The sequence below is a fragment of the Malaclemys terrapin genome, chromosome 7, assembly GCF_027887155.1.
Source record: "Malaclemys terrapin pileata isolate rMalTer1 chromosome 7, rMalTer1.hap1, whole genome shotgun sequence".
Taxonomy (NCBI): domain Eukaryota; kingdom Metazoa; phylum Chordata; order Testudines; family Emydidae; genus Malaclemys; species Malaclemys terrapin.
Window position 1 is genome coordinate 31216672 of NC_071511.1, and position 14903 is coordinate 31231574.

Below are 14903 nucleotides of genomic sequence, written 5' to 3' on the forward strand. Positions count from 1 at the left end.
TGGAAGGCAACTAGTCCTCCCTTGCTCCACTCAAGCATGTGAGTAGGGTTCTGCCCTGTTCTTGCAGCAGGGGGGCAAGAACGTTAGTGGCAACATACCCTGCAGAGCTGGGATGGCAGTCCCATTCCAATAGTGTCTAGAAAGGCAGTCTGGTTATAACATCATCAGGTGGTGTCTCGTCTACAGCCCTCACAGTCTGAAGTGCGGGAGTTTATAGGGTGCGTGTCCCACCATCACCACTCAAGTCTCCTTGAGCTTTGATGTGCTATGAGAAAAGCTTCACCCACTGTTATTGCAGATTTGCTCAGAGCAGTTTCTCTGATCGCACTGCCAAGGGAACTAGTCTGGGCTACATGTGGTGTAGAGTCATTGGGGAAACACTCCCTCCAAACGGAATTACAATTGTGAAAGAAGCAGAGGTGGGGCCAATCCCGTTGCAGGTGGGAGCGAGTGCACCTCTGGCATAATTTAGGTCTATATGGCTGCTGTTCCTTAGTGATTCAGCCATGTTGATCAGCTTCTGAGCAACTTCATACAAGATGAATCAGAACAAGTGCCTGGGAAAATATGTGCTGTATGCTAAGTTGAGCTTCGAAAAGCCCATCATAGAAGAAAGCTGCTCAATGCAGAGCCATTAGGATTTCACACGGAATGCTGTCCACTTCCTGATTAAGTTATTTACATTAAAACATGTTGCTGTTTCATACTGAACGCAGATGTAACAAGGAATAAACCCTTGAGATCTGTCAACCTACATGCGAAGAGGACACCTGTGATGAAACCGACTTCCTTCCAAACACCACCACAACAGGCATCCCAACACAACACTTCAAAGAAGGGGTTTAGAAAAATAAATGGCCAATTTATTTTAATAGTTTAGCTTATACCCAGATAACATTAATTTCTACTATCTGTTGTATGATCTGTTGAGTCTGGAAAATTGTCACTTATATCCACCTCCCTCTCTGCTGAAAGATGCAAAAATGTAGATTTTTTTTTTTTTTTAAGCACACTACCTATATTTTTAGCTTGTCCAGGAATATCTGTCAGGATGTTGTGAATGTCAAATGCTTTACACAGCTCCACAATCACACTTCAGGCAACATACAGCTTCACACATGAAAGTTAGTCTCCAATATAGGGTTAACATTACAAGCAGGACTGCAAATGAAGTAACATATTTGGATACAGCCTGTCTGCTGTATTGACGGGTCTTGCTACTATTATATGAAAATATTACTAGCATCCTAAAAGGGAAAGGTTTTGTATGAAAAGTTAACTTTTAGCCCTCTGGGGCACCTGGCATTGACCACTGTCAGAAGACAGGACACTGAGCTAGACGGACTTTGGTCTGACCCAGTATGGCCACTCTTATGTGCTTAAATGGCCAATAGGAAACACAGCTTCCCATGATTTCAAAGGGAGATTTTGAAATCCCCATCAATGGAGGGTTAAAAGAACAGGGGGAAGGGAGTTTGCGGGGTGGGTGCTGTGGTTCTCAACCTGCAGACCATGTAACACATTTAAATCTGTTGAGAACCATTGTTCTAATGCAATGGTTTTTAACCTTTTTTCATTTGCAGACCACTAAAAAAATTTAAGTGTAGGTGTGGACCCCTTTGGAAATCTTAGGCATAAGTCCATGGACCTCCAGGGGGTCTGCTGACCACTGGTTCAAAGGCACTGTTTTAATGGATCTATAAAGGTACATTTCACCAAAAACAAGGCTCTACAATTAAAAGTTTCATCTGAAACACAGGCCTCCTATATGTGATTGACTTGTATTTTCCAAATCAGAGTATGCACAAAGAAAGAAACTAGAATCACACTACAAAATCCATATTCAAGTCAGGCAACTTGGAGAGAGTGATCTTTTAGTTTCTAGGGGGAAAACACTCAGATGTTTCTTATGACTTGAGGGATAAGAGACTGAAGGAAAAAATTCACAGAGTAAGGCCAGAAGGGAACATCAAGTCTGATCTCCTGAGTATCACAGGTCAGAGAATTTCATCCAGTTTACACTGAGCTCAAATGAGGCTCTGTCCCTGTTCATTCATGATGCATTAAGGTGGCATGAAAAGCTGCCTTTTAAAAAACTGTCTCCTTTTGCTTTTTCATTTTAAAATGGAGGATCAAGACACCTCTACTCAGCTTCTCTATGGAAATATGAAAAATTGTTAGTATCTGTTTAACTGCAATGGCAAGCATACACTTAGGGAATACTGATCTGGTATGCAACTCCTCTGTTCTTATAGCCACAGGACTGTCAAACTGGACCAGATCTGAGTCCTATCTAGATCAGTATCCAATCTCCAAGTGTCCAGATGCTTCAGAGGAAGATGCAAGAATCCCACAACAGGTTTCCTCATTTATAAAGTCAAAAAACAGGTCAAAGGTACTAAATTGCCCTCTCGTCACTTTAATATGAGCACTTCACAATTGTGAATATATTTCTCTTCACACCCCTTTGTGAGGTAGGGGAAATGTTCTTATCTTCATTGTACAGAGGGGAAATTGAAGCCTAGAGAAACTAAGTGTATGTTTACACTAGAAACGCTAATGAGGGCACAGCAAAAACACTGTAGTGTAAACACTTAACTACAGGGATGGAAGAGGTTCTTCCATCATTGTAGTAAATCCATCTCTCTGAAAGGGAGTAGCCTGGTTGATGGAAGAATTCTTCCTCGACCTAGCACAGTTGACACTGGGGCTTAGGTCAGGTTAACTAAGTGTCTCAGGGTTGTGATTTTTTCATACCCATAGCAATGTAGTTAGGTCAACCTAGCTTTCTAATGTAGACTAGACCTAGGTGACTTGCTTATGGTCACACAGGAATCTGTGGCAGAGCAGGAAATTAAATGTGGGTTTCCTGAGTCCCAGGCAAACTCCCTAACCTGACCATCCTTCCTCTTTGGGTTCAAAGCCATTTTAAGAAATCCTATAAAAGCTACCCTTAGAATGGGAGATATCTGTAGGAGCCCTGCTCAACTTACAGGTCAAACCAACTTGCTATGGACTCTTCCATGTGATAGAATTCAGTGTTGAGGTCATTTCTCTTTCAGATTTGAGAGTTAGCTTATATTTGATTCTCCTTCCGAAGTGTTCTGCATCTTACTGTCTATACTGCTTGCTTAGTTTGTTTTCATAAACTCATTAGTAAAATTTGCTACTTTAAAATCTAACGGTATGTTAGCTGATGGAAAAACATGAATTTACATCAGAGATCTGTAGCAAGCTAATAAAGTGGTGTAGCAACCACTACATACTTATCACTTTAATAGGGTGATAGACACTTGATTCAGAATCTTTAATAGCACGTGCACGCACACAAACACACACCAAGTGATTAGCTTAAAAAAACATTCAGGCTTTTTTTGCCACTGAACTAATTTGTGTTATTTCTAATTCAAGCAAATACAACAGACATTAAGATTGAAGCTAAAAACGTGCAAAGCAGTATCAGCACCTGACAGCCACAGCACCAAGATAGGAAGTTAGCCAGCAGACACTTTGCAGTCAAGCTAGGTTGCAAAGGACTTTAGTAATGGAGACAGAATAGAAAGAAAAATGTTTTTTAAAAGGCTGTAACCGGCTAACAACTTTGTTCCCACCGCTTGCCCCAAAGTTCTTCAGTATTGCAACTTCCTATTCCAGATGCCTGGAGTGTACTGTGCCAGCTAGGTGAATTGGTTAGACAGGCAAATAAAGAATTTGTATTTCTGATACTGCATAGCAGGCTTTTCCTTAGATTATCCTATTCATGTAAGTCGGGAATCAGCTCTTTTCCTTAGCCCTTTTTGAAGGATGACCAGCTTGGAAGTTTCCTAACCTTCTGGTCAACTAAGGCATGACAATCTTTCATTCTACGCTGGAGTTCTGGTTGTCTCTTATATGCAGGTGTCACAATTTATTCAAGTTTAACTGTGCACATGAAATCAGGGTTAAATTAGTAACTCTGGTGGCTCCAATAGACCCAACTTTTTGTTTATCAAGTTAAATGAACAGCACCTCCAACGACTGGCTGATACAAGGGCTAAGTTGATGCACTCATATCTTGTCTGAATACTTCTGGTGTTTCCAGCACCCAAAGTTTCCTAAATTTCAAAAGGTCTGGGCTGAAAAATTAGAATTGGTGGATGTAGGTCAAATCCACATGAGAACACTCCTAGATTACACTCTTTTGCCCCATTTGGTTTTCAAGAAATCGGACTGCTAAGGAATTGGATCTAGTTGAATTTGCCTATAATTATCTTAGGCCTTGTCTTTACAGAAAACTTGTACCATTTTAACCATGCTGGGATAGTTAGGGCATTACAACATCCCTCCCCTCCCCAAGTGCAGAGGCATTTATATCAGGATAAAGGTGCTTCCTGCTGGTATACCTATTTCTAGTCAGGAAGGGAAATAAGCTTTACTGGTATAGGGCATCCTTCTACTAGTATAATTGCATCAAATATCAGGGGTTGTATTGGTATAACTGTCAGCTAAACATTACAAAATCTATGTGTAGACAAGCCTTTGGTTTAGTGAATGGCTTTGTTCCTGTACAGCAGTGGTTTTCAAACTTTTTTCAGGTGACCTAGTTGAAAATGTTTTTTGATGCCTGCAACCCAACGCAGCTGGGGATGAGGGGTTTGGGCTATGGGAGGAGGGGTTTGGGGTGAAGGAGGGGGCTCTGGGCTGGGTCAGGAGGGAGGTGGGGGGGTCAGGGCTCTGGGCCGGGGATGAAGGCTTTGGGGTGCAGGAGAGGGCTCCGGGTTTGTGGGGGGGGACTAGGGCTGGGGTAGCGGATCAGGGCGTGCAAGTAGGGTGTGGCCTTACCTGCGGTGGCTCCCAATCAGTAGCGCACCAGGGGTGCTAAGGCAGGCACCCCAGAAGCGACCAGCAGCAGGTCCGGCTCCTAGGCAGAGGTGTGCAAGAGGTTCTGCGTGGCTCTCGCCTGCAGGCAATGCCCCCGCGCGCCCTCCCCAGCTCCCATTGGCCAGGAACCGGCCAATGGGAGTACGGAGCTGGTGCTCAGCACTGGAACGCCTAGGATCTGGACTTGTAGCTGGCTGCTTCCTTAGCCGGGCAGCACCGCTGACAGGACTTTTAACGGCCCGGTAGGTAATGCTGACCAGAGCCGCCGTGACCCAGCACCTTACATTCTGCGATTCAGGTCTGGGTCGCGATCCACAGTTTGAAAACCATTGCTGTATAGAATGGAAACTTAAGTCATGTCAGACCTCAAGCAGTTTTCCTAGCTTAAGTTCATCCTTATATAACAAACTATGGGCCAATAGTTTATCTCCCCATCCCAGATTAGAAAAAAGGTGGCATATTAAGGTGTCTAGTCATTTCTATTCTGTCAGCTACTGCACTTTAGCATCCTATTAAGTATATGGTTTAGAAAATATATTTGGTTGCTTCACAGGTATAGGATGGTATCATTTGCATTCATGACAAGACATGGGATGAGATGTGAAATGGTGAGAGAACACAGCATTCCCCACTCCTACCACTGCCTGAACTATACCGGTATCAATTTCCTCCAGGGAATCCACAGCATAAGCTAAAGCACTGATGCATTTGCATTACTGTACTTACTGTTAGATGCATCACTATATGGTGGATCAGAGTTTCATATCAACAGCAAGCTACTGTGGCTACCAGAGAAAACATAGGGAGAGGCTTTGCTATTTTCTCTCCACAGCTGTTAGGTCAATGCCATTAAGACACTGCATATACTAGTAGCCCCAATACCAGTTCTGGTGGGACCTACTGTTGGCAACCAATTTAATCAACAGGTCACAATTCCCAGCTTTTAGAAACATTATCCTACCCAAGCCTAAGCAGAATTATTCAAAGAGGAACAATCACTTATTTTAACTCTGAGCTGAAAGGATTTTACTGGGATTTTCTAAACAGTTTTTCCACTGACCAGGTTACCAACACAACATACACCTTCCACTAATACAGATATAAGCTATCATCTTTGTAAAATGCTTTCTGATGGATATTATCCCCATTCCACAAACTAGCAAATAAGGAGGGGAAGTGACTTGCCCAAGGCCCATATGACAAGTCAATATCAAAGGTAGGGGTAGAACCTATGAGCCTCGGTCCAAGTTGTCTTCTCTAACTACTACTTCTCAAATTGGGGGTTGGGACCCCTCAGGGGGTCACAAGGTTATTACATGGGAGGGGAGGGGGGTTGCAAGCTGTCAGCCTCGACCCCAAACCCTGCTTTGCCTGCAGCATTTATAATGGTGCTAAATATATAAGAATGTGTTTTTAATTTATCAGGGAGGTGGGTCGCACTTGGAGGCTTGCTATGTGAAAGGGGTCACCAGCACAAAAATTTGAGAACCAGTGTACTAGACCATGCTGCCTCCCCTCAAAATAATGAGGCACTTCTAGCAGGACAAGTAAAGCACAGTGTTCCCCTCCAACCTTCTCTGCATTGCTGGCAGGACTGCACCCAAGAAATGCGCAGACTACAATGCCAATTCTCAATCAGCAGCTGGATGAAAAGAAAAGCCACAACATACTATGGGCAGCCAGTCCTACATGTCAGCCGACTGCCTCCCTGGATTGTGGTACTAATCCACAAAGAATTCAGCAAAAGACAAGACTATCAGTAGTTTCACAGGCGCTTTCCACATGGACAGCAGCAAACCTGTCCTGTTCTTCTAAACCTGTATTTCTTCGGGGTCATTGTGTACATTAGGAAATCCCGCACGTGCTTCTTGGCTCACAGCTATAGATCCCTTTTGCCAATTTGCTGTTGATCGCACTAGCTAACTGCTGTATGAGGGGGGAAGAGCATGTCTTTATCTTTCTTACACCAAGAAGAAGGTATTGTGCACTAGCAACCAGGCCATAAGAGAGTAGCTTGGCTGCACCAGATCATTAGCCAACAGCTTCTGAGTGGTTCACACGGTGAACTGTTTTGAAGCTACTTATAGGTTTTTAAGGGATAATTCTGGACAAGAGAAAGCCTTATGCCCCAGTTACAGCCTTTCTCAACATTTTTCTTTTATTAGTGTACAAGAAAATGACAGACTTGCCTTGTGAGGTCGAAAAGAGAGAGACAGGCTGAGAAGAAGAAACAAAGGAATCTGAAAGAAAATATACAGGATGAGAATTTGACAATTATACACACTGCTTTGCAGTGAATCTCAACAGGTTCAGAAAGGCCCGGGGGGGGGGGTGAGGGGGGGAGAGAGAGCATCTTGATCCATTCACTCACCTTTCTGCAACAGCTCATTACCCTTTTTTTTTTTTTTTTTTAATAAACGAAGCAACTATGAACATTAAGCCAAACAGTCAGTTTCACCCCACTTGCTTAGAAAGGATACGTCTCCATAATATACTGTTCCATTGTTACTTTATGAGGGAAATGGGGGACAGTCAGTGCTTGTGTGAATTCATTAGGGTTTTGCAAGTCTTCAGTACTAAGTGCACATCTTCTGAAGTGGTGGTAACTGCATCAGCGACACCCATCTAATAAATGGGTTTTCAGTACTGCCACAATAGACTGTTAATGCAAGTGACACCAATGCAAAAAAGCTTGAACACATGTTAATATATGTGGGGTTACTGAATGATGCTTCCCTTGTTAAAAGTTTGATTCCCACTTGTATGAGCTATAAACTACACATCTCCCCAACCCCACTACAAAACAAAATAAGTTTACTCTAATGAAGGCTGCATGGGAAGTGTACTATAGATCCATTCTAAACATCCAACTTCAATGACAGAATCACCTCTGGCAACTACATAGACCACTTTCTTTTAGATATGGTTTTCTATTCTCATAGCATCTCCTAACAGGTATCTAAAACAGCCTTCATTAAAATCAGATGCACGTTATACAAAGAAAAGCAAAAGACACATTTTAATTCTGTGCTTCCTAAAAAGAAATACTGAAGTTCTATTACTTCATTTAATGTGTGCACTTTATCTCCAAACCAAAACCCCACCATTACACCACTCTCCCATTATGCACCAGTTCTTATCTTACGAGATATCTAAAAAAGACTGTCTAGAAACAAGGAGATTTATTCTTATTTTTACTTGCAACAGCAGAAAGGAAGTTGTTGGACTCTATTCTAAGAAAGACAGCCAACCCAGTGGGATTTTTGTCTCTCACATGGATGTGAAACTACAGTCTTTAGAATTTTAACTGATTTTACCATATACAGGATGAGTTCATCAGTCTCTGCATATGAAATTTCAAAAGCCTATTTTTCACGTTTCAAGTACATGATATACCATGTACTGGAGGCAGCATGGTCTAATGGACTGAGCATGGGACCAGGAACCAACTATATTTGTTATGATCCTGTGTGACCTCAAGCAAATGCCACCGCCTCAGTTTCCCACCTCTAAAGCTTTAATCTTGAGGTCCAATAACAAGGCAGTAGTACAGAAGAGAACAGAACCCTGGAGTCCTTACTCCCAGTCTCTTGCTTGAAGCACTAGACCGGGTTCCCTCTGTCGTTTTTTTTGTTTGCTCAGAACCAGTTTATCCAACTCTTCAGATATCTGCAGATGACTCATTTACCTTCCACTATAATCCTGTGGAAACAGAAGGACAGCAAGTTCTGGAACTTCAGGAACAAAGTTGCAAACGTTTTGCCAAGAATTCCACTGGGTCTACACCATGGGAAGAGAGTTTACCAGTCTAACTTGACAACCGTCTATTTTTCCCCACTCACAAGACCCCCTTCTTAACAGCAGATTTTAACATAAGAATTATTTATCTCTGCTTTGCATAAACAAAAGTGGCTGTTTATAGTTGTTAATCAGTCATGATTGGGATAAGGAGTCTGCACACGGTCTCCTATTGACAACAGCATATTGTATGGCTTCAGATTGCATTCTTCAGTCCTAGGTCTGTATAGCTGAACAGAGATCCAATGGAGAATTATGAAGATTCTTTCATCTCAAATCCCGTGCCTGCATTCATTGTGCTTTTCAAATCCCAGATGCTCTACCAATGAGGCTATTTAATGTCTTTAACCATAGGAATAGCTTCAAGTAAACATTTATTTTGATTTCTCAGACTTTGTAAAAAGCTTGCAAAGAGTTCTTGGAAACCAACTGCAAGCCTGACATTTTTAGTTGTTTGAAACTCAGCTTGTTTTACGACAGACCCTGCATCTCAGACCAAAAAAAACCAGTACGGCCAATAGCTATAGGATTTTGTAGTTTCAAAGGACTGCAAGTATTTTCTACCTGGTTGTATCACCTCTCAAAATGCCAGAAAGCATCCCAAAACAAAACAATTAGCCCCATCCAGAAGAGATATACCTTAGTAATATTGATCTCTGAACAAGCCCTTTGCTAAGGCCTAGGATTTTCAAAAGTCACTAGCAATTGTGGGCATCTCAGATTTGGTTAACCAGTTTGCCACACTTTAAAGGAGCCTCATTCAGTAAATAAGGAGCACCTGCCCTCTTCAGATCAAGGTGCTTTAATGGTATCTTAGGTGGGCACCCAAGAAAAGTTGAGTTACTCAAAACCACTGGTTACCTGTGAAAGTGTTGGCCTAGTGCTTCTTCTACTTATTTCCTTGTTGCACTCTCTTGCCCTTTTATATCAGGAATAACCAACAGGTTTTAACAAGAGATGCTCCAGTTAATTAAGGCTTCCTCTACTCCATTAGAAAGCCTGGAGCTGTAGTGTCTCAGTGTTTTTGGTCTGAGTGAAGGCTTTAGGTGCTAGCCTAACAACTATTTAATGCTGTCTAGGAAGATAAAGCTCAACTCAACGACATCTGCTCTCCTCTAATGATGGGCCAGAGAATGGTTTGTGCTGTGGTCAAAGTTTCTCATTTAGGAGCTGTGATTGGGTGAAAAAGAGCATGTGAGCTCTCTTCAGCAGGACACCTGTGAAGACAGTCTAGCCAAATGGATTAAGTTTGGAGGCCATATGGGCAGGCTGCCGGCATGGTGATAAATCTGGTTTAGAGAGCACATAATGCTGGGAGCTACACTCACATTCAGAGAGATTAAGTGACCTATGGACCATGTGTTCTATGGGTATTATGAGAGGCCTGTAGATTTAGACCCAGTGCTTTAACAATGGAGATATAATAGTATTCTTAAAATACACTAAGAAATATTTAACAGGTGGAGCATAGCAAATTAACCATGAGTGGTATGGTTATACTGAGACTTAGCAGGATCCAGTAAAATAAAGCATTCTTGTGCGCCAGGAGACCCAAGCTCTCACCCTGTTTCTCAGCACTTGTTATAGGACATCAGAGCACATCACTCCCTATGTGACTCAATTCTCTCATCTATAGTACTTAAAACAACTTATTGTGAAGTGCTTTCAGATTCTTGGATATAAAGTGCTGAGTGCTAAGCATTACTGTCGGCACAGTTCTGGGTCCCCATTGGTTAGATGCTGCCTTTTATCTAACAGAAATCCATTATATTTTAGCTATACAACTGTTTATTGTATAAACACAGTACAGCACAATATAACTAAGCAGCGTGATCATTATTTACCTAGTCAAAAATGGTGCTACTGTTTTCCCATCAAGAACTTGTGATTGTCATCTTTCAGCCTCTCTAACCCAAAGTCAAAGATCTTACTTTCTGGTTTGAAATACAATTTGCTTTTCTTATTAGCTCTGGCATCACTTTATTGCTCTGCGTGTAATATTACTACTTCATTTCTCCTCCATCATCAAGCTGGTAATTTTTAAGTGGACGCTGATAAGCCTGTGATCTTAACTGCTACAAAACCAAACCAATTACTTTAAAACTCCCAGCTAGGCAACAGCCTGTTGGATTCTGTAAGCAGAGGGGCAACTTATCGATTAGATAAAGCCATTTCGGCTAGCTGAGTTGGAAAGGACTTCCGATTCATAACATGGAGCTTTGAATTGTCACAACAGATGGGTTTCATTATTTAAAAGAAAGTTACATTCTGTAGCTTCAGAACTTCATTCGTCAGACACACAGCCACTGGTATTTTACGTGTTTTGAGATTAAATTTTTCATTAGAAATTAGTGCTGGTTTCACAGCCCGGAGACAGAAGTCCTCCATATTTATCGTACAGCATAGATAACAGCAGTGCATGCTTATCCAGCACTGTCCAACCCTTTTCAAAAAGACTATTCTATCACTGACCTGCCAGCTGAGATGAGGAGACCATCTGCAGAGATTGAAGGGAGCAGATGTACCCTTCAGGGAAGTTTCAAAGTTAGCCTTGTTAACTAGTAAACAATGTCTTAGCTAGTACTCCCTTGAATTAATCATTGATTAGGGAGCTGCCAGTTATGGTGGTAACCAATTCACCAGCACACTGCCCATACCAGCACTCCCCCCATCAATACAGACAGGGAGTCGTAATTCCGCCTGGCATTTCTTTGCTCCTGAATAAAATATACAACCAACACCAGAAGGCAGGCTGGCAACTTTGCCTTTCTGTGCTATGGGGGAGAAATTAGGATGTCTTACACAAGACAGAGCGTCAGAATAGCAGACACGCTTGCCGACAGCCTGGTCACTAACCTCACATTTGTGAGGCATTTGATTAAATAAAGTTATTGTTAAACTTGATTTGAGCTATGTTAGAAGTTCAATTTCAGGTCACGGAATGGTTATTTGTCACAACTGCATCTGCATCATTGTGTCCCATCAGACACTGAAATAATGGATAAAAATACTTCAAATTAAGCATATTATTTTTATCAAGAGCTACAAAGCCATGCAATAGTAATAACTATGGGTGAGAGGGGATAGCTACAAACTTGACACTAATTCCACATATTGATGCTCCCCAATGTTCAAACCCCAAGCAAGAAGTGGAAGAGGAATATGAACAGCGGCTACACCTCTGAAGCCTTCCATTTAGTTGCAGTCAAACACACACTTCACTAGCTATTTAAAATAAAGCTTTCTGGGGCTCAGAGAAGCTTTCAAGGATACAGAATGCTTGTTACTCACTCAAGAGACTAGCTTCTGAATCTCATCTAAAAGGGCCCTTTAATATAAGGATAATGCTTAAGAAACTTAAGATTTGCCCAGGGTCACAAAGCAAGTTACACCCAGGATAAGAACCCAGGATTTCTGACACCCATCCCATCCCATGTTCTAATCACTAGATCACACTGCCTCTCCAATAGCCGAAGACATGGATGTTGCATGAAGTTGTACCAAAATGATGTGGCATATCATCCTGCGTATGTTTTCATCTGAGCTTAAGGCAGAGACTGTGCATATTTAATCTTCTTGGGGGACAGAGTCCACACCTGATTCTAGAAGTAACATGACCCTGAAACCATTCTGACTCCTGATTACAACTTGTCTCTTAAACAGTAGTGCCAAGGGCCATCAAGATGGCTCAACATTTATAGAGCACTAGCTTATCTGGAGGATTTGAGGAGAAAGGTTTGTGAACCAACTCAGCTATCCTAGGAATCAAACAATTGTGGTGAATCAGAGAATAAATAGCCCTCAAATACTGGGTGAAAGGGCTGCATTTCAGAGCAGACAGGGTGATGGATTAACCTATAACCATGAAATCAAAGCACTAAACTGCTGAGTAATAACCTCCCTTTGCACCCCAGTTCAGGCACCAAGTAAAATATCTGGGAGGAGGGGGTGGAAAAGCAGCATGACGCAAGATACCAGAAAGGCAGACATTCAGACTTCAGCCCCACAGCATGCGAGTATAAAGCATGCTGCCTCATACTGCTTCACTTGCCCTTAACCCTACAGATCTGCCCTGTTCACAAGTAGGAAAGCCATTTCATCTCCTTTAAGATTAGACTCGCTTGGCATTTCAATAGGGCATTGGGGCTTTACGAGGAAAGGTGGAAACTGTTATACAGCTCATACGGTGAGATGAGCAGCGTCTACAGCCACCCTGGAAAACCAGCTTCTCAACCAAATGAAATAAATTCTATCTAGTGAGAAAAACATGCCAGGCTGGCATATTCCCACACAGGAGACAGGGAATATAGTAAGCAAATTAAAAAGGAAGCCCCGTGCCATGAATTTTTAAAGCTAATCAAGCATTTCTGCTCTAGATGTGTGTGTCAAAAGATGAAATTGGGTCTATTATTGTTATGGCTGTTATAAGAGGCTCTGCCACTTTAAGAGCTGTCACCTGCCCAGTTCTCCTCCCTCCCCCCCGCTTCCCCCCCCCCCCCCCCCCCCAAGGCATCTGCACTGCAGATCTTTGCAAGGGAAGCTAGCTTGCCAGCTCCCAACACCGAGCCTGACAGGGATACAAAGGGAACTAAAGCACAGCCTCCTCCTCCTATTTTGGACAGCTCCCCCTAAATGAAGGGGGGATTTAACCACACACTGCTTTGTTTGATATGCTCTTCCTCCATCCCCACTCCATTTAATGAGCTGCAACATGACAAAAGGGAGCATTTGCAATTGTTACCACCCCCTCAAAAACAGAGATCACTGCAAGTTTCCACCAGCTCCCCACCCCTCTTCCACCTGCCCTGAGAAATGTCTGACTGAGAAAGGGATTTTTCTAGGAATTAATGTATTTTCCCACTGCCCATGTCTGGTATTAAACAATGCAGGAGGATAGGGTGTGTGTATACATCTTGCATCATCTGCCACCCACCCCTTGTGGAGGGATGGTCCAGCGGGTATTGTGCTCTCTCCACTCTCCTTCATTTTTAGACAATGCCTGCTGTTTTGGGGCACTACAAAGGGAGAAATGTGTTGCTCTGCAGAAGTGTCCTTTAGAGACAGAGATGGTAAAAGTCATCCCCAGTTTGGGAGGTTCAGCAAGATCTGGAGGGGTGAACACCACCAAACGCAAAGGGAATCTGCTCTATCCCCTCCCTTCAGTTCAGACACTGCTCCCTGACCCAGACCCCGCTCTGATGCCGGAGGGGTCACTGTCAGAATTAAACTAGAAAATGCAACACAGACATTCTGCAATCCTCACCTCCCCAGTCTGAGTCCCCAATCCCCTGACTCCCACCAAAACTCATCCTGCCCTAAAATCACACCCTTAACCATCCAAAATCCACAGTATCTACCCAGCCCCAATCCAAACCCCACCACAATTCTCTCCCCACCATCTCTGAATGCTAAACCATGCCTTAACTCCCACTATCGCCCCAATCCACCCGCTTCCTACGCTAATCTCAGCCCCCTGAAAAACAACCATGCCCCTAAACTCAGCCCCTCGAGCTTCTCCCATCCTCAATTCAAGCCCCACACGCCACATTCCTGCCACCCTTGTACTTCAAAGTCCCTCACTAGCCCCCACAGACAGTAAACCTCATCCCTTCCCCCAAACCCTACAGCTCTGAACCCCTCGCCTCGATCCATCCTCCTGCCTGAGGCCCCTTGCCCCAAATCTCAGCCCACTGAAATCTTACCGCCCACTCACCCTCCAAACCCAAACTGCCCCCCAGCTCCTAATGCCAGAGCCCCCCCGGCGGCTCCTCTCTCTCGCCACCCCCCGCGCGGGCTATTCCCTCCTCAACGCCTCCGCCCCCCGCCTGTCATCAGGCTGATCCCCGCCGGCCGCCCGGGCTCTGCCCACCCAGCTACTTACCCGGCTGTTCCACCTCCCCCCAGTCTCTCCACCGGCTGTTCCCCCCATTCGCCGCCGCTCCCCCCACCCCCGGCTATTTGCCCCCCAACCCGGCTGTTCCTTGACCCTCCCCCCGGGCTCTTACCGGCGCAGGACTGGGAGCTTGTCCCCTTACAGTCGCGGCCGCCCGCGGGGATCGGGGTGCTACCCGGCTCAGAGGGACCCCCTCCGGCGGAGGAGGAGATATACGGCGACTGGGTGGCGGGGTCGGCCATCTCCGCGACAGCAACAGGAACCTCAACAAACTAAGCGTCCGTCCCTCACGGCGGGAAGATACGGACTGGACTGACGCCGCGCAACGGACCTCGGTCCTCCTAGGACGGAT

General features: G+C 43.9%; 1 protein-coding gene across 4 annotated transcripts in view; it reads right to left on the reverse strand.

Moving 5' to 3' along the window:
• Positions 1-14894, reverse strand: part of RTN3 (reticulon 3) — a 31349-nt gene extending 16455 nt beyond the window's left edge. For 2 of the 4 annotated variants that reach the window (XM_054034518.1, XM_054034517.1), the window contains exons 1-2: positions 14664-14807; positions 7050-7100 (exon numbers count right to left, since the gene is read on the reverse strand). In XM_054034518.1, coding sequence (XP_053890493.1) covers positions 7050-7100; positions 14664-14793 — 181 coding nt within the window. In that variant the 5' untranslated portion in view covers positions 14794-14807. Of the gene's footprint in view, positions 1-7049; positions 7101-14663 lie in introns of all 4 variants that reach the window. The other 2 variants (XM_054034519.1, XM_054034520.1) reach the window with 2 other exon arrangements.
• Positions 14895-14903: the final 9 nt, after the last annotated feature.